Source organism: Schistocerca cancellata, chromosome 1 (genome assembly GCF_023864275.1).
Source record: "Schistocerca cancellata isolate TAMUIC-IGC-003103 chromosome 1, iqSchCanc2.1, whole genome shotgun sequence".
Taxonomy (NCBI): domain Eukaryota; kingdom Metazoa; phylum Arthropoda; class Insecta; order Orthoptera; family Acrididae; genus Schistocerca; species Schistocerca cancellata.
In genome coordinates this window covers 596,723,366-596,751,318 of record NC_064626.1, presented here as the reverse complement: position 1 = coordinate 596,751,318, position 27,953 = coordinate 596,723,366, and the positions used below count along the sequence as shown (strand labels likewise).

The following is a 27,953-nucleotide window of genomic DNA, read 5'->3' as shown; positions in this document are numbered from 1 at the left end:
ATTTGACTGGGAAGGGAGCTCACAAAGATGGTCACATATACATTATCCAAAAGAAGCCTTTCATTGCCGACTAGAATCCCTAGAGTAAACAGGTTTCAGAGGTTTTGGTTGCTACGATTCACCCACTCTCCCAAGTGATCAAGAACGTTTTCTATGAGATGGGGCGGTTCAGCGAGACACTTGTGGTACAACAGGCCGGCTGAGTGTTCCTCGAATCTTCTGATAAATATTCAGGTTCATCGTCATTTTTACGTTTTCCGTGGTTCCTTAGTTGCATATACAGGGTGTTCGGAAATTCCAGTTACAAACTTCTAGGACGTGTAGAAGGGTGTGAATACATAGTATTCTGAAAAAAATGGCTCTGAGCACTATGGGACTCAACATCTTAGGTCATAAGTCCCCTAGAACCTAGAACTACGTAAACCTAACTAACCTAAGGACATCACACACACCCATGCCCGAGGCAGGATTCGAACCTGCGACCGTAGCAGTCCCGCGGTTCCGGACTGCAGCGCCAGAACCGCTAGACCACCGCGGCCGGCACATAGTATTCTGAATAGGAACTACATCTCATACCGAGTCTACTGCAGGAGTACATATATGGTAATAATAAATGAAAAGAAGATGTTCTTCTTGGTTACAGTCAGACTGGAAAAATGAATACGCGGGCATTGCTAAGTTTGTCAGCTAGTACAGTAATAGAAATCAATTCAGTACTGAAATAAATAGGAAGTGCAGATTTGTCAAATCGAAATGGCTGCAGAGAAAAAAGAGTATATATCGAAAGAGAAATGGGACTCGTCAGGACTGATTCAGAGTACTGAAAAGACGGAACTACCTTCGGTGAAATTAAAGGCAAAGGCGTTAGCGTAAACAACGCAATGGAATTTCCACTGATAAAATTACAGGAAAGAGCAGGTAGGTGGAAAGAGTACTTTGGAGGCCTCTACGAAGAGGAAGACTTGTCAGATGACTTGATAGAAGAAAAAACAGAATTCAGTGGGAAGAGACAGGGGATCGAGTATTAGAGTCAATTCAAAAGTGCTTTGGACGACTTAGAATCAATTAAGGCAGAAATGATGGATAACATTAGGGGGAGAGGCAAACAAACGGCTACTTAAATTGGTACATAGAGTCTATGACACTGGAGACATATCTTCGGAATTAGGAAGAATATCGTCCTTACAATCCTGAAGATAGAAAGGGCAGGTAAGTACGAGAACTATCCCACAATCAACTTAACTACTGCAAGTTTCTGAGAAGCACAATATGCATACGAACAGGAAAAAATTATGGATCTGATAGATGACGATGAGTTTGGCGTTCGAAAAGGTAAAGGCATGAGAAACACAGTTACGACGCTGGGATTGATAATGAAAACAAGACTTAAGAAAAATCAAGACATGTTTATAGGATTTGTCGATATGGAACGTCGTGCGCGCCGTGTAGAATGGTGTGAGATGTTTGAAATTTTGAGAAAAATGGGAGAAAGCTATAGGGAACGAATACATTCTATCTAAAAAAACCAAGAGGAAACAAAATAAGACTGGAAGACCAGGAACGTAGCACTCGGGCTATAACGAGTGTAAGACAGGGAATGCTATCTTGTGCACTTACTATTCAATATGCACGTCGAAGAAGCACTGTCGGAATAAAGAAAAGATTCAGTGTGGGATCAAAAATCAGGGTTTAAAGGATGTCAATGATCAGTTCTCAGATGAATTGCCATCTTCAGTGAAAGTGAAGAGGAATTATTAAAATTGAACTAAACTAAACTAAACTTTGTATGAACAGGCCTCGAAAGGCCCAACGGGACCGACCGACCACCGTGTCATCCTTAGCCGATGGGCATCACTGGATGGGGGTATGGAGGGGCATGTGCCCGTTGTCAGTTATCGTGATCGTACCCGGTACTTCTCGGTCAGGTAGCTCCACAATTGGGATCACAAGGGCTGAGTGCACCCCACTTGCCAACACCTCTCGGCAGACCTGGACGGTCACCCATCCAAGTGCTAGCCAAGCCCGACAGCGTTTAACTTCTATGATTTGACGATAACTACTGTTACTATTGCGGTAAGGCCGTTGCTGAAGAAGAATTACGAGACCTATTGACTGGAGCGAACAGTCCAGTGAGTAATGGACTGAGAGTAAACGAAAGGAAGACGAAAGTAATAAGGCGTTACCGAAATGATATAACATGAAAGTTGGTGACCAAGTAGTAGACGAAGTGAAGGAGCTCTGCTCTGGTGGAAGCAAAGTATCAGATCACAGGCGGAGCAAGGAAGACATAAAAGCGGACTAGTCTACTAGCAATCTAATATCAAACATAGGCCTTAACTTCTTTTCTGGTTTCCCCACAGTCCACGAATCACATACTGTGCTCCAAACGCACAGTTTTAGAAATTTCTGCCTCAAATTAAGGCCTATGTTTGATAATCGAATTTCATTATCAAACATAGGCCTTAATTTGAGCCAGAAATTTCTAAAACTGGAGCACAGTGTGTGATTCGTGGACTGTGGGGAAACCAGAAAGGAAGAGAATCGAAGCGTTGGAGATGTGATGCTATAAAATAATGTTGAAAATTAGGTGAAGGATACGCTAAAGAGTGAGGAAGTTCTCTGTAGAATAGGTGAGGAAGCGGAATATATGGAAGAAACTGACAGGAAGTTGGGGGGTGGGGTGCGGGGGAAGGGGGGTGGAAGGACATGCATTAAGAAAACAGCGAATAACCTCCACGGTGTTAAAGGGAGCTGTAGAGGATAAAAAATGTAGCGGAAGGGAGAGACTGGAATACATCCAGCAAATAATGGAGGTGTTGGGTGCAAGTGCTACTCTGAGATGACGACGTTCGCACACGGGCACAAGAGGGGAATTCGTGGTGGGTTAGCCCAAACTAGTGAGTACACTAATGGAGTGATGAAAAAACTTGGGTCATGTTCTCCTTTTGTAAGATAGTTTGCTATAGACTTCACAGTATCCTTGTTTAAGTTTTTTCGACTTTTTTTCGGTATCGAGGAGATTCGTCTGCTTGTGGAGGCTTGTTATTGAGGTTACCTGTGACTAAGTTAGAGGTCCCAGGAATAATTATACACTACATTAAGGCGGTTGGAACATCAATAATCTACTCAAGATTCCCTACTAGTTCCTGGGAATGTCTTCAAAACAGCAGAAGTCTGCAAACATCCCGATGGCATCCCATTTCCCCTTGTTGCCATTCGTTCCCTTTTGAATTCGAGAGGCACAATTTACTTCGTCTTCCACGTAGTAAAATGATATATTAAATAGCAAGACACCTTTTCCATTGACAGGAGCTACGCTTAGCGTCATCATCGACATGGACCACCGCACCAGCGTCATTCTGAGCTCCTGCATCGCCGTCTTCTACACGCTCTTCGGGGGCCTCTACAGCGTCGCCTACACAGACGTCATACAGCTCTTCTGCATCTTCATCGGCCTTGTAAGTACTGTTTTAAGGTTTCACCGCCAATTAATGTGACTCTAAAACAAGAGCAAGTAATTTCTGGCCAGCGGAAATGTAGAAACACTACACTCCTGGAAATTGAAATAAGAACACCGTGAATTCATTGTCCCAGGAAGGGGAAACTTTATTGACACATTCCTGGGGTCAGATACATCACATGATCACACTGACAGAACCACAGGCACATAGACACAGGCAACAGAGCATGCACAATGTCGGCACTAGTACAGTGTATATCCACCTTTCGCAGCAATGCAGGCTGCTATTCTCCCATGGAGACGATCGTAGAGATGCTGGATGTAGTCCTGTGGAACGGCTTGCCATGTCATTTCCACCTGGCGCCTCAGTTGGACCAGCGTTCGTGCTGGACGTGCAGACCGCGTGAGACGACGCTTCATCCAGTCCCAAACATGCTCAATGGGGGACAGATCCGGAGATCTTGCTGGCCAGGGTAGTTGACTTACACCTTCTAGAGCACGTTGGGTGGCACGGGATACATGCGGACGTGCATTGTCCTGTTGGAACAGCAAGTTCCCTTGCCGGTCTAGGAATGGTAGAACGATGGGTTCGATGACGGTTTGGATGTACCGTGCACTATTCAGTGTCCCCTCGACGATCACCAGTGGTGTACGGCCAGTGTAGGAGATCGCTCCCCACACCATGATGCCGGGTGTTGGCCCTGTGTGCCTCGGTCGTATGCAGTCCTGATTGTGGCGCTCACCTGCACGGCGCCAAACACGCATACGACCATCATTGGCACCAAGGCAGAAGCGACTCTCATCGCTGAAGACGACACGTCTCCATTCGTCCCTCCATTCACGCCTGTCGCGACACCACTGGAGGCGGGCTGCACGATGTTGGGGTGTGAGCGGAAGACGGCCTAACGGTGTGCGGGACCGTAGCCCAGCTTCATGGAGACGGTTGCGAATGGTCCTCGCCGATACCCCAGGAGCAACAGTGTCCCTAATTTGCTGGGAAGTGGCGGTGCGGTCCCCTACGGCACTGCGTAGGATCCTACGGTCTTGGCGTGCATCCGTGCGTCGCTGCGGTCCGGTCCCAGGTCGACGGGCACGTGCATCTTCCGCCGACCACTGGCGACAACATCGATGTACTGTGGAGACCTCACGCCCCACGTGTTGAGCAATTCGGCGGTACGTCCACCCGGCCTCCCGCATGCCCACTATACGCCCTCGCTCAAAGTCCGTCAACTGCACATACGGTTCACGTCCACGCTGTCGCGGCATGCTACCAGTGTTAAAGACTGCGATGGAGCTCCGTATGCCACGGCAAACTGGCTGACACTGACGGCGGCGGTGCACAAATGCTGCGCAGCTAGCGCCATTCGACGGCCAACACCGCGGTTCCTGGTGTGTCCGCTGTGCCGTGCGTGCGATCATTGCTTGTACAGCCCTCTCGCAGTGTCCGGAGCAAGTATGGTGGGTCTGACACACCGGTGTCAATGTGTTCTTTTTTCCATTTCCAGGAGTGTATAACGCAGGGTTATTCATTTTTATCTCTGGTCTTTCGGATCTAAAATACATACAGAAAATAAACATATATTAGTGGATAGATCATCTCCGCAAGTTATTATCTCATATTACAGGAAATCAGTATGGACAACTTTTGTGAAGTGACAGACGGCAATACTTGCCTGCAATTACTTGCAGTTATTTCATTGGGTTTCCCATCTGCAAACGCGAACTAATTCGACGCGGCAATGTGGAACGGATGATTTGCCCTCATGTTATGATACACGTCTTCTAGTGCAACTACGACATGACGCGATTACGAATCGGAACTGGAGACATGCTCTATTCACGGATGTGTATCATTTTCTTGTACGTCTTTAGTTTTCACACAGTCGTCTTCTGAAGCCCAGGAGGTACTTAAATAACATTCTATATCTGCGCTGAAGGATTTGCAATTCGTCACATTCCCTTAAGCATGAGTGTAGTGTGAGCTGTTGTAGAACATCTTAGACATATTAGTAGCAGTGAAAGAAAGCCTGTCTGTGCTTCTGTACGCTGTGGCCATTCTGACAGGAACCTCATGGAATAGCACAAGGAGCTTTCTGCTGTAGATGAATGTCCACGTTGAACCCATGACGTCTCCAAGTTTCTGAAATCACTGAAGAGTGGCGGAAGTAGTGAACAGACAGTCTGGCTGTAAAGTTTTTTTAATGAATATTTTAAAAATGCTTCCTATTAGTGTTTATGGATATTAACACACAAAATTTCAAACAGCTGCAGGTAGCCAAAAATCACGGAGCTACTCCTTATTGATTCTGGACTGGAAGTACCTACCTCGCTGCTGAATTATGTTTTTCTATCCTTTCTCGTATTAATATTAATAAATAATTCTTGCCAGTTAAGGTCATTTTAGGACACTACAACTGTTAAAACTGAAAGTAATTTGTAATGAATTAGGTACAACCATTCGTTTTTACAGTCGTTATGTATACATAACGAAATTTCAAAATATCCCCCTTCCCATGTTTATGTAGATGTTTACATTTATTTACGTGCGGTGAATATTGTTTCTTTACTAACGGCGTTGCACAGTTTCGTAACGGAAGATTTTAAGACAATTATTGTAAAACGTCATAAGTAAAAAGACAATGTTCACGACGTATACAAAAAGGTCAACTTCTGAAGACGGGCTGAATATAAATTGAATACAGTCTCAAAGAAGAGTGTTTTACAGTATAATTTATTGGTGCGACATATCATTGCGTTACCTCATAAACATTAACGTCGCGGAAGCTATAGTTATGATTTTATGCACTAGGAGCGCTGCAGTCGCGTGTGTGACGAGGCGGACTGCGAGATTCCGGAAGTATGTCAGCCAGGCCCGTGGGTCATCGAAGATTGCCCATGCCTGAGCTATACCATCCCTAAGGTTATTCGGATTCTTCAGGTGTGGAGTCGACACGAAGGCTTAGATCAGACGTTTCGCCAATTCTGTGACGATATCAGCTGCAGGCACATCAAACTGCTCTAAATATTGGAGGATTGTAGGATTTCCATGATGAGCTACTCACCATAGGCTCTGGCGCGGAAGGCATAATTATGTGGAGTCCAACTGTGGATTTTTTTTGGCAGGGAAAAATTCTGAATCTCTATGCAAGGGCTGCGCTGAACGTGGCTGGATCACAGATCAGACAGAGACAAATACAATGTTGTGAGAGCCTTAAGATAGATGCGCCGGTTTGTTTTGGTTTCTCTAGAGTTGTCGCATTCCTGTGCAGGGATTATAATATGTAGCAGAACTGCAGACGTGTACCTGAAAAAAAGTAACTTCATTTTTTCGGTGAGGTAAATAAAACTTAATGAATACTCCTTGACTGCTAGAGTATTTGGGATCCTCATGGGAACTGGTATAGAAGGCATTTAAAAACCGGCTGTTAAAGCTGTAATCGGCTACTTCGCCCAGTATGCTAATGTAACCATGGTTCCCCGAAAACCATTTGAAGCCAGACGCAGCTCTATTTGCAGTACGCTAATGCATAAAAATCGGTATTTGAGACAAATCGTAAAACGATTCTACTGCCTCCATTGTATATTTCGTGTGAGGATCATAATCTGGAGGCAATAGAGATCTAAATACATCCCGAGTGCTATCTTAAAGGGTGTGGATACCAGCGTAGAAGGCATCCAAGCCTTGAACTGTGGCATGAAAACTAAATACGAGGGCGTGCTGAAAAGCAATGACTGTGAGATTTTACTGCCAAAATTCTCAAAGTTTTTAAACAAAACAAACTTTATTAATCTTCCACACCTTTACTCATGGTGTCTACATATTTATTTCTCACCCTAGTCATCCTGGCAACGAACACATTTCCGTCAACGAGAGATCAGTTTGTTGACACCGTCACTGTACAATGTTTGACTCTGTTGATGGAGCCACAACCTCACCTCTGCTTGCACCGCTTCATCACTGTCAGAGTGAAGTCCTCGAACCTGTTCTTTAAGTATTGGAAACAGATGGAGAGCGGATGAGACGAAGCTGGGACAGTATGGAGGATGATCGATGACAGTGAACACAAGGTGTCGGATTGTTGCAGATGTTGCTGCGCTCGCGTGTGACCTGGCATTGTCATGGTGAAGGATATGGTGCTCCGTGTTTGGACGAACTCTTCGAATTCGAAACTTTATTACAGCACATTATTTATCACGCACCAACATAGTTACGTTACAAACGGCCATCTTACAGGTTAGAGAGCCTATGTACAAAGAGAGTGTGGCCAATGCTCTTTAGACCAAAGATAATATGCACAGATGGCAGCCATTTTTTCGCCAGAATTCTTGCAGACAATACTGTCGCCTATTGACTATTGCAAGACGGATCTGACTCTCAAATTATAGCAGAAATTCTAATTCGTTATTTAGTATACAGCTGCTTCACATTTAACGTGGAGTAAATTCAAATATGGCGTCATGCAGTGTATTAGCGATTTATTGCAACGTTCCGGAAAAAAACTGAAATCTATCAGGAGAAAAAGAGTTTAACTTGTATTATTTCAGACGTTCTGAGCGATTTCAGAGTTTCCTGCTTGGATATTAGTTGTTGTTAGTAGCCTCTAGGTTTACTTAATTTTAGATGAGATCTTTGTGGATCTGGGAACTGTTACTTACTCCAAAAATTTCCAGAAGACATACTTTTGTAATGGTATTTAGAAAAGCTAAAGAATGAAAGCCTGGTAAAGCAATGTCGCTGTAGCTCATTTTCGAAGACGGAATTTCTGTTACGGATACTCTCAGTTGCATGCATTAGTAATTAAACATAAGATGATTATAATCTAGGATTTGTTAATTAACATTTCAGTACGATAAATGCAGTGCAAATAAAAATAAAAAATAGTCACAGCGAGAATCGAATTAACGGCACCATGATTTATGTTCTTAAATGCTACTTACTGAGATACAAGAGATTTTAGGAGAGACATGCGGAGTATTTTGTGGATACTAATGCTCAGAAGTTTTCGAAATTGATGTTTTTCTTCCCAACACAAGAAATCTGTGGACGTTATACGCTACAGACTGAAACAGTTTTCCAAAAACGTTCAAAACAATAATCCATCTCCAGAAATCACTGCGAGCATACGAACAGAGAGAGACTTGAGGCAAAAAGATAGTGTCGCAGCTCATAGGCTAATCACGTGCAATTTCACCTGTGGACACGCTCTCTCTGTATATATAGATTCCATTACACGCTACAATTTGATACCCTATAGCGGCAGAAGGCTGCAAATATGAGACATGGAGAATGAAGATGAAGAAAGTTAACAACGTCCGTTTTATTTAAAAAGGCTTAAGAGTTCCCATTTAAGAAACTTTAGATGCATTACTTTCAAGTCCGCCTGCGTTGGAAATTAAATCTGTATACATCCGTAACTACAAAGACGATCCTTTTTGTCCTTGTTTTTCTCTTACTGGTTTTCTGATGGCCGTACACCCAAATCAGTCATTCTCCATTACCCGATTTTCGTAATGTCATGAATTACTTAGTTTAAACGGCCAGTGGAGTGACAGACAAAAAAAAAGTAGTACAAGGTGTCGCACGCCAATCTAACAATGGAGTAGGGCATGTGGACTGGCGTTTCTTTCGCAGGAGGATTTGTTTTGTGAATGCAACAGGGCAAATAGACGTGGCAGTTGTTAGCAAAACTAGAACAAATAGGTTTCTCGATATCTGTCAGCATATTAGCTTAGTGAATATGCGTACCAAGCGATACGCCACCCAGGACCATGCATGTAATTACAGTATATACATAGATAAAAGTGGACAATGTCATTTGACTTTATAAATGACTGTATATCGTTTCACGCTCTTGAATTTTGTCATGCATTATTTATTTACGACATGTTCTACTCCTCCAGAATATCTGTAGGTAAGAAATGTATTGCCTCACAAGCAAGAGATAAACATCGTTACTGTTCAGTTATATTTCACAAACCCTGTGAAAGAATTCACTATGTTCAGGTGATTACGTTGTGAGCCAGGAAAATGAAGAACTCTTGTTTTCTGGAATTACAGTTCGAAGTCATGCTGAAGCATACCGATTTCCTGTATTTTCCATTGTCAATGATGAGAACTTACACGGTTCTAAAAAAAACCACGAACCAAATATACGTACGTTTTGTAGATACACTTTCTTTTCGTCATGAATATTACTGCACCAAGCTACGACGTCGTACCTAAAAGTTTCATGTGCTTAAAGAAATGTCAGTCATACTTTAACTATGTATTTATTTTTACTTTACGTTGCGTTTCCACATATTTCTGACTATAAATCTGTTGATTCCATATCCGCTACTGATTTGTTGGTAAAGGAGGCTAACGTAACAGCTTTTGTGAATTCATTAACCATGCAGGCAACTATTGCATAAGTGGACACATAGTTGCCGGCGGTATATTGCACGGCATCTCGTGTAACTCCCATTCTGAGCGTCTGTGGCTACTGCTCGATGGAGACCTTCATCCTCTAATACAACTGAAATGAAATTTAACTATCGGAATAAGCTTATTAACTCACAAACTGAAAAGTTGTCTAGTTTTACTATTTTTATGATATTAGTAATGAATTTAGGGTTATTTGGAATAAATATTCAAATATTGTAATTATTAGAGTTAATGTTATAATCAGTGAAGCATGAACTGAAATTTATAAGTTTAATTTACGAACTCAATGTTTAAATGTACATAAAGATGCCAGTAAGAGATATTTTGGAGAACAAGGCTTAATGTAGAAGTCTAAGATTATATTTAGTACCGAATTTCGTGAGATGTTGTTGCATGCATTTGATTCTAGAGGAATTAAACACTAATTCGAAACTGATATACTAGATGACATACACAATTTTCAAATCCGATTTTCATTTATCGCAACTGACCATCCATCAACAATGCGCTTGAAAATATACGCACAGAAACCCCAACACAAGTGATCACAGCATTTAAACCGAATAAATTTGTGAATATCTGATACGTATACACCAAACCCCGATTATGAACATTTGACATGACGATAATGAGTATGTGAGTGTTTGCTTTCTACTGGAATATTCAAAATCACGTCTTTCAGCACATATAATTATTTCAACATCATTATTGTTTTTTTAAACACGTGCATTTTTGAGCACATATCCGTCACCATTTTATATAAATTAACTGAATAGTAGTAATCTGACGAAATGTATATGTATCTAATAACGAATTTCAAAGCCGAATCTTTAGTTTCACCTTGCAATCTCCAAAAGTCATGAGCTTGTATTTCTTTCCTTTCTCGGGAAGTAACGGCGTTATCTATGTTTTCAGATATATTTGTGCCTGTGCTGAATTCTTTCATGTTTTCTCCTGTATCCAAGATATAATCAATTTTTCACGAGAAAAGTTCAGGCTTTTACCGTAATAGGGTTGAAAAGCAGATGCCATAGATTCCATTTACGGCAGTCGTATCGCGTGTCATTATCAAGCAACGCTCTTGGCCGACACAGTTATTGGAAATTGCGATTGCGGTTCGCAAATCAATTTCGAGAAGCCTCCATCGTCGTTTAGAGAGCTGGTTCAGCTTCTGTGCCTGTCAGGCGGGAGCCATTAACGTGATGGGAATGTTCGCCACACAGTCTCTGTAAGCTGTTGGCCCAATTTTTTTAATAGCATTGGAACGTTGTCACTATATCACCCTTATGGTTGAAGTGTTTGCGAATAGTCATTTTAGCTACCCACTTAGTGCTACTACACGAAAAGTAAACGACCGATGTTGCAAGTAGAACACAAAATATGCGATAATCAACAGCACGGACAAAACGACTATTCACGTTCGTGTGTATAATGTATGTGTCTACTGGTATACCATCTCACTTTCGGAAAGAAAAACGTCATTCACACAATTCCGAAGACTGGAGGAGCCGACAAGTGCGAGAACTATCGCACAGTCAGTTTAACAGCTTACGCATCCAAGAAGAATAATATACAGAAGAACTGAAAAGAAAAGTGTGGGTCTGTTAGATGAGAATTAGTTTGGATTTAGGAAAGATGAAGGCGCTAGAGACACAGTTCTGATGTTGCGATTGACAACGAAAGCAAGGCTGAAGAAAAATCAAGGCACGTTCATAGGATTTGTCGGTCTAGAACAAGTGCTTGACAACGTGAAATTGTGGAAGACGTTCAAAAATTCTGGGAAAAATGGGGGTAAGCTGTATGGAAAGATTAGTAATATACAATATGTACAAAACCGAAGAGAGAATGGTATAAATGGAGGACCAAGAACCAAGTGTCGCTATCCTCATTGAAAGTGAAGAATTACAGGAGTTGTTGAATGAATATGTCTAATGAGTACAGAATATGGATGGAGAGTCAATCGAAGGAAGACAAAAGTAATGAGAAGCAGCGGAAATGAGAACAACTATAAACTTAACGTCAGGATTGATGGTCACGCAGTAGATGTGAAGCTAAGGAAAACTGCTACCTAGGCAGCAAAATAGCCCATGAGGGACGGAGCAAGGAGGACATAAAAATCAGATTAGCACCGACAGAAAGGGCATTCCTGCACAAGAGAAGTCGAGCAATATCAAACATAGGCCTTAATTTGAGGAAGAAATTTCTGAGAACGCACGTTTGTAGCGCGGAATTGTGTGGTGCTGAAACGTGGACTGAGGGAAAACCGGAAAAGAAGAGAATCTAAGCATTTGAGATGTAGTGCTACAGAAGAATGTTGAAACTATGGACTGATGATGTAAGGAATGAAGAAGTTGTCCGGGGAATCGGCGAGGAAAGGAATATATGGAAAACATTGACAAGAAGAAGACACAGGTTGGTAGGAGATTTGCTAAGATATCAGGGAATAACTTCCGTGTTATTAGAGGGATCTATCGAGGGTAAAAACTGTGGAAGAAGACAGAGATCGGAATCCATCCAGCAAATAGTTGAGGACGTAGGTTGCGAATGCTACTCTGAGATGCGCAGGAGACGAATGCGTGGAAAGCCATATCAAACCAATGAGAAGACTGATGACTCGAAGGGAAAAAAAAGGCGGTTGCATATAGTCAGCCGGCTTTCCTTCGCTCTGTTTTCGAGCGGAACAGGAAAGGAAATGACTAGTAGTGAATACGGTGGCTTGCGAGTGTGTATGTAAGAGTAGATGTTTCGAGCAGCCGTTCATCTGGATGACGACGATTGATCTGGAACGTAATTCATTCCATCAGGTATCATGGTCCTGCTGGCCTTCGGTCCCATATCGATTGTCCCGTGCCCACTACAGCCGTAACAGACGATGTTGTTACGTCAACATGCAGTTACGTAGGTGTGGTCTGCGGAGCCCCGTGTTCACCAAACTGGGCTGAACGCCGGGCTCCGAAGCACTTGTGCCTCCACCTGGTTTGCGCTCTGGCGCCAGGTGTGGCACAGATGACCGCCTGTTCTGCTTTACAGCGCGGGGAAGCACCTGAACTCCACGTTCTGTGATGAGCCGTGGACGTCCAAGAACTCGTCGCCTACATGGGGTTTCACCGTCCTACAACTGCTTTCCCAACACGTTCATGATAGTTGCTCGCGAACAGCAGACCAGCTGTGCAGTTTCCGAAACACTTCTTCCCAGGTGTCACACCGTAACAATCTGCTCTTTGTCAAAGCAGATTATGTCAGTCGATTTCCGCATTTGCGGGCCGCATCGTCGTTAGAATGATTCTCCATTCGTCCCTGCTTCGCTTATTTACTTTCCTTCCAGCGTCACGTGACCGCAGCGTCACCGGGCAGCATTCAGTTCCAGGGTGGACGTTGGTCGTGATGTTTTGTTTGGCTCATCACTGTACAAAGTAGTATCGGAGGTGAAGTGACAAGTGAAGATCTTGGGACAGTTGAACTCGAACACTGACACTTACCGACAATTATTCAAAGCTAAGCGAAGCATCATATGCAAAGGACTCTTTTATTGTACTACAACATCTCTGTCAATGACTTCGGTAATGTACTGAATATGGATGCATATCGCCGTGCTCATTCTCAGTTTGAACCCATTTCAAAGCTGTGTTCATTTTTATTCTGCTGAAATGGTAACTAATGTATAAGGGCCAACCAAATGAAAACCGAACACCCGCTACAATGGGACCACACGCTTTACAACATTTATCCCTCTGGGAGACGAGACGATCAATTCCTGTTTCGTAGGGCGTGGTCGGCCGCTGACGTATCCTCAGCCGCACCCACTCTTTACTTCCGCATCAGACTGAAACCGACGTTCACGCACGTCTTTCTTCAGGTCACCGAAGATGTGAGAAAACAAGCTGTGAAAGACGAAAGATCCGGGCTACATGGAGGATGTTGCAGTGTTTCCCAACCAAATCCTGAAACGGAGCCTCTGTCTGATTGGCAGTGTGCGGGCGGACGTATCGTGCAACAGGATTATTCCTCTGCTCGTCGACTTCCTAGAGCGTGGAACCGCAATCAATGCACAGCGCTATGAAGACACTCTGCAGAAACTGAGACGCACCATAAAGTCCAAACGTCCAGGAATGCTGTCAGACAGAATCATCCTGTTGCACGATAACGCCCGTTCGCCCTCCCCCCCCCCCCCCTCTCCCACACACACACACACACACACACTCCCAAGGACGAAGGTCACCCTTCAGCGATTCGGTTGGGATACACTGCAACATCCTCCGTACAAACCGGATGTTGGACCTTTTACCATATTATTTTCCCATCTTAGGTGACCTGAAGCGAGACATGCATGGACGTCGGTTTGAGACGGACGAGAAGTGCAAGAGAAGATGCCGTTGTGGATTCATCGGTGGCTGACCGCGTTCTGCGAAACAGGAATTGATCGTCTCGTCCACCAGTGGGATAAATGTCTTAACGCTTGTAGTGATTTCTTTTCAATGGAACCGCTTCAGGGTCTTATTGCATTGCGTTTTTGGTTTTCATTTGACTGCCTCTCATATACTGACATGACTTTTATCGCTGAACTTCAGTTGTAGGCAGCTTTGAGTTTTCTCTAACACAAAGTTTACATTTCCGAGGAGTAGGTTTTAAAAGTCCATCCGACCACTATCATTCAAATTTTCCGTTGTTTCTCTAAATCACTTCAAGCCGATGACAGGATAGTTCCTTCAAGCAGTCCGTGGTCGATTACTTGTCCCATCTACGTCCAGTCCAAGTCTGAGACCTGCAACATAAATTTATATTTTTTTGGAATCCAGTTATCAAAATTTCATAGTCTCTTGCAACAGACTTCTGTTACTTTCGTTGCCTTAGGTATCGCAATTATTATCTTTACCCTACGTTCATTATCATCACAAGTGGTCGTGCTCGCTGCTGAGAGTCGTGACCTAACGAACCAAACGTCTCCAGATCCTCTTAGAGCCTGCTGAAGAGGCTGACCAGAGAGCCTGATCTGCTCTACTCACCTGCTCGCCGCTCTTCCTCTTGGTCTCTCCTCTTCCATGATTATTTTCTCTAGATTTTTTCCATCTCTTGTGACGATGTGGGCAAAGAACCGGAGAAATTTTTGATTGACAAGAGAAGAAAGGCGCTTGGAAATACTGAGTCGCTCAATAAGGTACAAATCTGTTCTTCATTCGTGGTCCCGGCGGAGGTTCGAGTCCTCCCTCGGGCATGGGTGTGTGTGTTTGTCCTTAGGATAATTTAAGTTAAGTGGTGTGTAAGCTTAGGGACTGATGAACTTAGCAGTTAAGTCCCATAAGATTTCACACACATTTGAACATTTTTTTGTTCTTCATTCGCTCCATTTTATGCACAGCATCGTACCCCAGTACCAAAGCCCGAAGACATTAACAGGCACTAGTCTCTGGCCATAAGGGTCCATGTTTCGAAACCATGAAAGAAGTCAGAAATCACGAGTGTTTCAACAAGTCGGTCTTTTGATGGTGTTGATTATCGTTGTGTTCTGCCAGACTGGTGAGTTCTTCACAGTCGCCCAGAATAGGGTGATTCGCCTTCTTACCTCACCTTCACAGCTTCCCGTTTCGCAGATGGTTGACCGAAGACCGATGAAAGAGTGCACAATTTCCAGTTCCTTCATTCGAATTGTGAACTGAATCTGAGTTCCTCTATCAACTATCTTTAGTTTGGAGTACCTGTGGGTGATGTCTGACCCATATGATGGACTTATGTTCTTCACTCAGCAAGGACATCTTCGCTGCTGGCTAAAAAGCACGGTGTCATCAGGAAATCTGATAATGTTAATAACATGCATCAATAATTAGTTCTGTACTACATATGGATACAAATGTAATTCCACGTCGGTTCTTCTCTTTTTTTGGTTGTGTCCCTAATTGCATTAATTGATTTTGTATTGAAATCCCAGTTTTCTTTATGCTAAGTACCTAATGAAACCGGCATTCTTTTTTTATAATTTATGGCATCTAATCTTTCCATGCTTCTAGGATTATTAAAAATTTTCTGGTAGACTTTTTTGCAACGTGTGACTATTGTGAATTTACGTAACTTTAGCTAGTGATCCAGTCTACCTGATAACAGAATGGCTAAAACATTCTTTTTATCATTACATAACCTCATAGCCCTCAAATATGATCTACAGTAATTCATGACTTGATCTTGATGCAGCATGATTTATTCATTCATTCTGTTGTGACAACAGGCTATTTGTTTTTTCGTACGCTTTAACGTAATGCTATCTTCCTTCTCTATTCGTCATGCGAATTACTAAATTGTAACAGAAAAGCCTTCTGCTGTGCGAAAAGATAGCGAAACATTTTACTTTATTTTGGCATGACATTGTCTTGTCATTTCATTAAATTATGGATTAATGGAGCAAAAGTATTGTGCTGGGCCAAAATTAATCTTTGTAAGAGACAAGTCAGCTAAACAGTTCTGAGTTATCGTTTTCTGCATTAGTTTAATCGCTTGACACCCTGACTTAGTTCTTTCACGTTTTCGCAATATTACTCTCTTCAGTCCTATTTTATTTCCTTTCAAACTTCTACATGGTCTATCCTTACTTCTCACATCCAGGATAATAATTAACAGGAATACTTCGTCATAGCATTCTGATCGCCACTTACCTCTGATATCTTCAGTGTGTACTAAGAATTATCACATGTTACCGTTTTATAATCAAGTAATGAAAAAAGCATATGAAAACCGTAATAGTTTTAGCAGTTTCTGCCATGTGCGACGCGCTCATCTAATTAAAAACTTGTTCGTACAATCAGAAAAGAGGTTTTGCACAACTGAACTCTCATGAAAACCACTATTTGAGAACACGAGCATTCTGCCGATTTGTGAACCTCCCTACGTGTGTATTGTTACACTGGCCCAGAAAACTACTTAAGAGTGACACACGCCTTTATTTTGTAACCTAAAGATTAGTGTGCACAACTTTAGTGGACAACGGAAATTATTAAAGCCGTAGCTACAGATCATAAAGTGGATGTTTGCACAGGTAAATTATTTATTATGAATATTACGTGGTTTACAGAAACAATCGCTCAGTTCAAAAAATGGTTCAAATGGCTCTGAGCACTATGGGACTTAACATCTACGGTCATCAGTCCCCTAGAACTTAGAACTACTTAAACCTAACTAACCTAAGGACAGCACACAACACCCAGCCATCACGAGGCAGAGAAAATCCCTGACCCCGCCGGGAATCGAACCCGGGAACCCGTGCGTGGGAAGCGAGAACGCTACCGCACGACCACGAGATGCGGGCCGCTCAGTTCACATAGTAATTTATTCAATAAATACTTAAGTATATTCAGAGATAATGAAAGGAATGTGAAATATCTTACAAATTCTTCACGCAGATTCTGCTAATGGATATGTTGATTTGCAGCGATACTTGAACCAGCAGAAACATCGCCCTCTGACTCTAATGGCAGTCTGAAATTTACTCTCGAAACTTTATATCCCCAAACAAAAAAGAGATGCTGTTGACCAGATAGTAATTAAAGAAAAAAAACTCAAACATTCACCACAGCAACGCTGGCGCAAGGACAATTGATCGTTCTGATTTCCGCAAGTGCGGAGCAAGAAAATGTCCAATCACGCCATTGCTGCTAATTGTGCTCACAGTCGTCTGCTAAGATGCCCGCTGCTGTCCGTTTCTAACATACGTTGCTGATATGCTCACGACGCACACATCTCCACGTCTTCGAATGACCTATAAGGATGCACTCACTAGCACGTCCCGCAGCGGACTCCAGTCCGATCGCTTTTGTATCCAGCCACAGCCACCTTACTATTTCCACAGAATAGTACATGCGGCTGTTTCTTCCCGCCAAACTGTTCATGCCGAGCCGGCCGAAGTGGCCGTGCGGTTAAAGGCGCTGCAGTCTGGAACCGCAAGGCCGCTACGGTCGCAGGTTCGAATCCTGCCTCGGGCATGGATGTGTGTGGTGTCCTTATGTTAGTTAGGTTTAACTAGTTCTGAGTTCTAGGGGACTAATGACCTCAGCAGTTGAGTCCCATAGTGCTCAGAGCCATTTTTTTGTTCATGCCGGCAGTATCCGAAAATGCTCCGTCTCCGTGACGTCAGCGACAAATTTACCAATGGCACCTTTTCGCGAGCAGCAACTAGACTCGCACCACAGGTCCTCTGAAATTAGAAGGTCTCACGAGGTTTAGAGACCGTTTTCGGCAAACGGTGATGCTTCCGAAAACCGTAAGGTGCTTTCTTCAAAAACTCTGTCATCAAAACATAAGAAAGCGCCGCTCTTCTGCTGCTAGAATCGCCTCCCGTCCCTAGTTCGGTCCCTGGCCAGGCCCCGGTTGTAACCCCATCAGTCAGCCAGAGATGACAGCAGAAAAGCCGCTTTTTTCGCTACATTCGTTGCTTTGCCTGTCCCAAATCCTGCACTCTGTCCCTTCCCACGCACAAGAGTCCAGCTTCGTGTAAATGAAAGGATATGAAGCTAGAATGTGCTCAGTGATCCCACGTGCGTTAAATAAAACGTTGCTATTGGATTCCACTCCGTTATCACTCTCCATTTACTGAATCATCCTCAAATTAAACGAAGAAGGCATGCGAAATCGCATGTCGTATTTCAGAAGACAACAAATACAATTTCTTTTCGATATATCTAAGGAGTAGTGAGCAACATGAAATAATTTCACCTGCAATAATTTCCATGTTGACCATAGGTTTCGTGCCTAGTGTTGAATTCCTATAGACACACAGAGTTTCTTACGACACTGCTTCCACCAAACTTCTATTACTTTCTCCCATGAAAGAAGTCTCTGTAAAGTGATATATTAGTCTGTACGAACGGAAAGCTGTGCAACCTTTCTCGGGGCACCCTTGGCACATCTATTGTGAAACTGATCAAGACACACAGTTAGGCATTTAATTTACTACACATTCTTTTAATAAAATAGGAAATATTTGAGCGATATTAATATTGTATAGTACAGGGTGTTTCACGTGTGAAGCAAGTGCTGCATTCTGGTTCACAAGGGAACCTATACCCTCACAGTTAGAGCACTGTATATGCTCCGGCAGGTTGTTCGGACTGTGGCAAGCGGTGTTTCGATTTTAACCGAAATTGTCGAGCATTTCAGGTTGATGTGTCAGCAGCATCTACTTGCAGAGCTGTGCACAAAGCAAAAATGAAACCTTGTACGTCCCTGTAGTATCTACAATTTTACGACAAACAGCGAAGTACGCAGTAACAAAGGCTGCAGTGACTGAGCACCAGAGTATACGCATTCTCGTGAACAGGAAACAATAGGGAAACAGTCCTGTCCAAGTCCGGTAACAAGCTAGTTTGTCATAACACTTCACGCAGCAGTCCTAACCAGCAAGCAGAAGCTTCGCGGAGCGCGAACGATGTTAAGAGAGAGCGGATCGCGATGTCTGCGTGCGGCCGTCCGCGCTAGGACGGCGTTGGCGCTGGCAGCAGGCGAATCACGCGTTCTTGTTTCGGCCCCTCTATGGCGGCGGTTGTGGTGGTGGAGGCATAAGTGGCCACGCCGATGAAGTCTTACTCAGTCTTCTGACCACCGTTATGTATGAGACTTTATAAAAATAAATCCTGATTTTGAAATATCAATAACTCGGAAACAGTAAAGTAATTACCTGTTTGATCCTGAAAGCTGCCTATTACTTGTTCGCACTGAGGGTTTATTTTGCGATACTTGTTTTGCTTCTCTTGACTGATATCCTGGTCAGAAATAAGGAATCAGTATTTAAATCAGACAACGGACACGGTAAAATTGAATCAACATTTAAATTGGGCAACAGATAAACAACTTTTTAATTTATTAATTTGTATAAGGATATGGTTGAGGTTTGTCAGATAGGAGATCCGGGTTTCTTAAATTTTGTATTAAACAGATTTATTAGCAAGCAAATGCAGATTTTGGTGAACCCAAAACGCATACACTCTAACTAAAAGTGGTTCCCAGTTGTCATAAGATAAATCAACAGTACATTAACACAGAGAAGCTGCAACCTCCTAGGCACCCATGAGTATTCACAGTACCGCACATTACGAGGGAGGTCAGTATACGAAGAAAAACAATAACATTAACGTTCTTTCATTAAATAATAATAACAAATGATATTCTCCACTACAAGCAACGTCTACAAGAACTACTACGTACTCGGCAGAGAAATGAAACGTCAGTTGTGGGCAGGTACCAAACCACGAAAAACCCATTAAATTAAATTTGTAAAAAGTGGATAAACTGCGTCCACGTGCATAGATATCCTTTCGACGTAGGAAATTAATTACTGTCAATAAACTAGTACGAATATGAGCTCATCTATGTACACAGCATTTGCGTGGACAAAGAAAATGTATTTCACAAAAAAGAGAAACTTTAACTGGGAAATCCTCATGGATAACCAACAGGTGCTCAGGGCGCAAACATTCTTTACAGATTGATTGAACAGAAGTGTTAATTCCTACTACCAGCCCTGACAATGTGGCTGAACAAAGGCCACAAACTATTAAAAATAAGAAATTTAATAGCGCCTTAGTGCCCCGATAATCGTGCCCCGTGTCTCCTATCCATAGTCGCCTTATCAATTTTTAACAGTAAAGAAAAAAAAAAAATAACAAATTTTATGCAAATAATAAACTTTATTACATTTTAAAGCGAACAAGTAAGTGATTCGTATCGCAGCAGTGCTGACTTCTGACTGCTAGAGCGCCTGGGAGGTAGCGCGACTAACGGAAGGTGAAGCACAGTTATTTATCATGAATTTACTTGATGGACTAAATTGGATATTGATTTACTTTATTAATTTTTCCATAAGTACAAAGTTTCCTTGTATTAGCGCCGCTCGCGGTAGCAATTCCATTTACACACAAAGTACTTCCCATAGAAAGCGCAATCGTTCTCTCTCGTTTAAAATTACAACCGAAATAACTTCCATAATTTTCAGCTAACATCCAAAAACTTAAAGAAAATTATTGAACACAATCGTAGCTCATTTATGAAACACTAACAGTTGACACCAAACCATGACAGATGGCCTGAAAGACTGCACTTCCCTCACTTGGTACCGCCGTCAGAGGGCCTGGCACTGGATGTTGAGCAGCGGTCCCGCTTTGAAAGTGTGGTGGGGGAAACTAATCAGAGACAGGACGAGACATCCATTGCCAATCTAAGAGAAACTTCCTGACAGACGAGCCTGTTCTGTCGATGCAGTTCATCCCCTCTGCCATCCTGCCAACACCAACTCAAGTTGCTAAAGCCGTTGTAGCAGACTACAGATTCCTGTCACTTGCGGGAGATAAACATTCAGTTCATTCGCAATCATACATTGTGATGTGGTTTCTTGGATTAGGACAGAGGAGAAATATAGCTAAATAAAAGACAGATGTACGGCTACCCTTGTAGCGGTTTGCTACCGTCACATACAGGCAACTAGTGTCAACGAAACACAGACATCTAGCGGATCCATTTCAATACGTACACAACTTTGTAGTTTTCATGTTCCCTGACAGTGCTAACAATTTTTGCTGTAGTCGTTTCCGACAGTACGAGAAGACGCACAAAAATTCACTGCGCTTTCTGAGGTGTATCCGAATGCGAGGTTGGTATACAGGGAGGCTACCCGGCGAAAACAGGAGACTGGACACGTGCTTGTGTTGTCGCAGTGGCTGTGCATCCCGTTCGCGTGGCTGAACGAGCAGGTGGGCTCGCTGTCACCGGAGAACGTGGACTGGGTGGGCAGCGTCGCCAAGGAGGAGATCGCCTCCTACATCGACTACGGGCTGCTGCTCGTCTTCGGGGGCATCCCTTGGCAGGTACGTACTGCAGCAACAGGCAATCACTCGCACTGAGTTTTGTATGGAAATGAAATTAAGGAAAGAAATACAAAAATTAGATGATAAGACACACTAATCAACGCTACAACTAAATTACAAGGGGCGTTCAATAAGTAATGCAACATATTTTTTTTAAGAAGGCAGGTTTGTTGTATTCAGGATTCCGCTACGTCATATTGTTCCGCACTCTTTTGGCTGCAAAATCAGATTGTTCAACATAATCTCTTTTGAATGCGACAGCCTTACACCACCTTACTCCATGGTCCACTCTACTGGTCCACGACGGAGCCAACATCTAGCTGCTTCAATAACTTCCTTATCATCCACTTATTTTTTCCCGTGCCATCCGTCATTCATTGGCCAAACAGATGGAAGTCGGAAGATGCGAGGTCCGGGCTGTAGGATGGATGAGGAAGAACTGGCCAATGAAGTTGTGTCAGCTGCTCTCTCGGGTGCGCAGACTTGTGTGAGGCCTAGCGTTGTCATGGAGAAGGAGGACTTCGTTTGCATTTTTGTGACGACGGACAAGCCGAAGTCGTTTCTTCAATTTCCTGAGATTAGCACAATACACTTCAGAGTTGATAGTTGCACCATGAGGGAGAACATAAAGCACAATTCCAGAAGAACGTCGCCTTGCCTTTACCGGCTGAGGGTGCAGCTTCGAGCTTTTGGATGACCATTTCTTCCCGGTTCGAAGTAATGAACCCATGTTACATCGTCTGTGACGGTGTTCGACCAAAAAGTGACACTAACAGCCTCGTAACGCACAAGCAACTCTGCGCAGATGGTCCTCCGTTGTTCTTTATTCTTTTCTATTAGGCGGCGAGGAGCCCAGCGGGAACACACTTTTGTGTAATCCTACTGTTTGACGAGCGTGTCGGCACTACTATCGATCTCCTCGCACGTTCCAACATTGCAGGAATCACAGCTGAGTGCGGCTGGCCAGCACGCGGGAGATAGGCCAGGTTTGCGGACCTTGATGCAGTGATGTCAGGTGCCTCGCGAAGCAACCCTCCGTGCTTTTGTTCACTGTCAGGTCTCCGTAGAGATTCTGCAAGCACTTCTAAATATCCGCGCTGCTCTGGTTTTGCACCAAAAGAAACTCAATGACAGCTCTCTGCTTGGAACGCACCTACGTTACAGACGCCATTTTGAAGGCTACATATAGCACCGACTACTATCAGCAGAAACGAAAATATTCCACCACGCCCCACAACAACTCCGCATTTTTTTCGATCTAAACTGGCCAGGAGGAATATATGTTGCCTTACTTATTGAACGCCCTTCATATTAATTACAAACGAATAATACAAATTGGAAAAGTGCTCTTACAGTCGTAACGAATGAAAATTCGACAGTGTTGCTGACGGACTGCCGAACAGGTAATTTTCCCCCAAGGATAAAAAGCAATAAGCGTTAATGATACAATTACATGTATCCATTGCATTCTCGTAATAAAGAACCACTATAAAACCTTGAGACATGTGCTGTGCAGATTAACGATATAAATCCGCATTTCATGTGCTATACAATGACGCAGAGCTACTCTTATTCATGTGGCAAGCTTTAGGACTCGAGACCACCACACTTTGACTGGGACGCAAATGGAGGTAGGTATTTTCGTGCCTGGTTCCCTGCTCCCTGTCCTGCAGCTGATATAGAACCCTCACGAAATGCAACAGCAACCGTCCTGTGAGCTGGATACGACAACTGACGTCACCTTCTTGGAAAGTTATCATCAGAGTGTGATACTACAGTTAATTTTTTAGAAAATTAAATTATAATATAAAATAAAAAAACACTGCCTGACGATTTTCAGGTGTCACCGACAAAAGAGTGGGACAAAGTGCTTAAAGCCATTCCCTGTGTGTAGAAGTAATTTTTATTCACGTTAATTTTAAGGTAACGCCTTTCGAACCGTGGTTATTCGTGGTCTCCAAGATGGTGGTATCGTTAGAGAAGCCTCTTGGTTCGAAGAAGGACCCCGGGAGCGCGAGGATGAATTTCTGGGAGATAGTTGGCTGTTAGTACCAGCTAAGTAGTGATAATCTAACAGATCTGGACAGTTCGCACAGAACTTGGTGCTAAGACAGACATAGCTTTTTGTAGGAATGGCGGCAATCAGAGTAGTGCCTACCTTGAGATCCTGCTGTTATTCCACTGGAAGAGATTTTTTAAATAGGGGCTAGTAACATGACATAGCGTCACTTTTGTTTGTATCCTGGAACAGTCAACACGTAGCGTCCGCGTGCGTCACAGAAGTTCTCGTGGACACACGATGTCCGCCGTCTACTCAGCAGTGCGAAGTGCTGCAGCCTGCAGGCTAGGCAACGCGCCAACATGCTTTATTGTTGCTCCTCATTGCTAGCACTTCCATCTTTCACTAGCTAAACCTAATAGAATCTTTCTTGATTATATTTTATAACTTCCTTTAAAAAAATTATGCTTGACAATATGTGAACTTCAGGCTGAGCACTAGTGCCTCCCGATTTCGATGCGTAATATTCGTTCTCTGTTGCTCAATTAATATTGATGTAGATTACATCACAATTCACCGTCGTCATATCCAGTTTTATTTTACGCATCCTTGCGTGTTCCAATTTCAAGTACAATGCAGCTGATCTTCTTACTTATTCTCAGGACGTCAAAAATTCCTCTTACCGTGAAGTGTATATCTGTATATTAATTTAGATTTTCGTTTTTCTGACGTTCTTTCAATGTGTTCATGTTCGTCCTTCCTGTACTCCTCTATTTCCTTAAGTATGCTTTTGACATTCAGTTCATTTCTTATTTCACTATTTTTTATCCAATCAATGAGTTGTAACCAGCAAACGGTACTAAAAATTTATAATGTGATGTCGGTAGCAAGAGTTCTAATGTATGGATCCCTGCTACGACCATTTCACCGAGTATATTGTGAATATCAGGAATCCGGTAAAACATCAAATCTCCGACATCGCTGTGGCCGGAAAAAGATCCTACAAGAACGAGACCAACGATGAATGAAGAGACTCATTCAACGTGACAGAGGTGCAACCATTCCGCAAATTGCTGCAGATTTCAATGCTGGGCCATCAACAAGTGTCAGCGTGCGAACCATTCAGTGAAACATCATCGATATGAGATTTCGGAGCCGACGGCCCAGTCGTGTATCCTTGATGACTGCATGACATGAAGTTTTACGCCTCACCTGGGTCCGCCAACACCGACATTGGACTGTTGATGACTGGAAACAGGTTGCTTGGTCGGAGGAGTCTCGTTTCAATATCGAGCGGATGGAAGTGGACGGGTATGGAGACATGAATCCCTGGACCCTGCATGTCAGCAGGGGACTATTCAAGCTGGTGGAGGCTCTGTAATAGTGTGGATAGTGTGCAGTTGGAGTGATATGGGACCCCTGATATGTCTAGATATGACTCTGACAGGTGACACGTACGTAAGCATCCTATCTGATCACCTGCAATCATTCGTGTCCATCGTGCATTCCGACGAACAATTCCACCAAATATCTGGTATGTCTTGTAACATACTGTACAGAAGAGATCTCCACCCTCTCGTACTCTTACGGATTTATATACAGCTTTGCAGGATTAACGGTGTCAGTTCTATCCAGCACTACTTCAGATACTAGTCGAGTCCATGCCACGTCATGTTGCGGCACTTCTGCGTGCTCGCGGGGGCCTTACACGATATTAGGTAGGTGTTCCAGTTTCTTTGGCTCTTCACTGTATTAAATAATGTGGATGATAAAAGACACCCTTGTCTCACTCCATGAGCGATGTTTCTCGCAAACAAACTTCTTTCTTTTACTTCGATTTTGTTGTATGTATACATACTTTGACCGACCGAGGTGGCGCAGTGGTTAGCACACTGGACTCGCATTCGGGAAGATGACGGTTCAATCCCGCGTCCGGCCATGCTGATTTAGGTTTTCCGTGATTTCCCTACATCGCTCCAGGCAAATGCCGGGATGGTTCCTTTCAAAGAGCACGGCCGACTTCATTTCCCATCCGTCCGTAATCCGATGGGACCGATGAGCTAGCTGTCTGGTCTCCTCCAGAAAAACCACCTATCCACCTATACATACTTTGAATTCGTTTCTAAAATTTTCCATAATTTAACTCTGTTAACTTTGTCAAAAGCTTTTTAATAGTCAAAACAGCTATGTATGTAGGATGCTAGTGTTCTCTGTGGTTTTGAATAACTTGGCAGACTGGAGAAACACTGTCGAAGCAAAACCTTCCAATCCGAAACCCATTCTGTTTTTCAGTAAGAAACGTTTGCGAAAGTATCCTTAGTCTATTTGTTTTTAGTTTTGCATATACCTTGTATCTAGAGATCAGAAGGATAATACCTCAATAATTGTCACATTTCTCCTTTCTCCTTTTTGTTAAAAATGGGATAACAATCTCTGTTTACCAACCCTCTAATATACTATTGTATTTTGGCCAAGTATTTACGAGATTCAGTTGTTTTAAGAGTAACGATTCCGATGCATATTTAAATAATTCCACATTAAAGTTGTCTTCCCCTGGGGATTTTCTGGTTTAAGATGCTTTTAACGCAACGTTCAGTTCTTACGTTGATATAATATTAACATGCTCGTCGCTAACTGCAGTCTTTACGTTTTCCTCATCTCCTATCCGCAGATTTTGAAAATAATCTAACCATACGATTTCTGAAATTGGGTTACTTTGAACTACATCTCTTTCATCTTTACTATGTTGTTTCAGCATCCTATAGACTTTCGTTTGTTTCCCATGTAAATAATGCTCCATTTCACTAAGATAATGTTCCCATCTTCGTTGTTTTATTTTTCTAGCCTCTCTTTTGACAACCATTGTGTGTCGCTTGTACTTGATATAGTCTTTTTGGTGCTATGATTGTAGATATTTCAGGTAGGCCTGTGTTACACATTTTATGTTGTTTGCTGGTTGTTGATTCCAGGTTGGGAGTCTTCTTTTGTTTTTATGTTTTATGCTGTTTTCTAAAGCTTCACCAGGAGCTGTATCATTTTTACTATTTCTGTCCACTATTCATTAACGTTCTGCATATGTTGCTCATGTTTTAGTACTTCATCTAAACGTTTTCTGTGTAACTATATAATGCTTGAATATAGCAGCAATTGTATTCTATAGGCTTCTTCTCATATTTTTTATTATGTTTCATTATTGTAAAATGGGACTCTTAGTTTTGATACTACCAGAAAATGTTTAGTACTAACATAATTGTCACGTATGGTGTGTTCTATTAATAGGATTGCATTCTCATTTGTGATAACATAGTCTATTACAGACTATCTTTATGGATGGAAAAACTATTTGTAATCCTTAAGTGGCAGAAGACAAAAAATCTTTTAACCGATTTTTGTTATAGTTCTTAGTATTTCCTCCATGTGTCCCTTCTTTTTTTTTTTTTTTTGGTCATCAGTCTACTGACTGGTTTGATGCGGCCCGCCACGAATTCCTTTCCTGTGCTAACCTTTTCATCTCAGAGTAGCACTTGCAACCTACGTCCTCAATTATTTGCTTGACGTATTCCAGTCTCAGTCTTCCTCTACAGTTTTTGCCCTCTACAGCTCCCTCTAGTACCATAGAAGTCATTCACTCATGTCTTAGCAGATGTCCTATCATCCTGTCCCTTCTCCTTATCAGTGTTTTCCACATATTCCTTTCCCCTCCGATTCTGCGTAGAACCTCCTCATTCCTTACCTTATCAGTCCACCTAATTTTCAACATTCGTCTATAGCACCACATCTCAAATGCTTCGATTCTCTTCTGTTCCGGTTTTCCCACAGTCCATGTTTCACTACCATACAATGCTGTACTCCAGACGTATATCCTCAGAAATTTCTTCCTCAAATTAAGGCCTGTATTTGATATTAGTAGACTTCTCTTGGACAGAAATGCCTTTTTTGCCATAGCGAGTCTGCTTTTGATGTCCTCCTTGCTCCGTCCGTCATTGGTTATTTTACTGCCTAGGTAGCAGAATTCCTTAACTTCATTGACTTCGTGACCATCAATCCTGATGTTAAGTTTCTCGCTGTTCTCATTTCTACTACTTCTCATTACCTTCGTCTTTCTCCAATTTACTCTCAAACCATACTGTGTACTCATTAGACTATTCATTCCGTTCAGGAGATCAATTAAGTCTTCTTCGCTTTCACTCAGGATAGCAATGTCATCAGCGAATCGTATCTATGATATCCTTT

General features: G+C 42.7%; 1 protein-coding gene across 1 annotated transcript in view; it reads left to right on the top strand.

Moving 5' to 3' along the window:
- Positions 1-27,953, top strand: part of LOC126182131 (high-affinity choline transporter 1) — a 337,466-nt gene that overhangs the window by 245,607 nt on the left and 63,906 nt on the right. The window contains exons 6-7 of the mRNA XM_049924826.1: positions 3,310-3,458; positions 21,572-21,721. Coding sequence (XP_049780783.1) covers positions 3,310-3,458; positions 21,572-21,721 — 299 coding nt within the window. The remainder of the gene's footprint in view (positions 1-3,309; positions 3,459-21,571; positions 21,722-27,953) is intronic.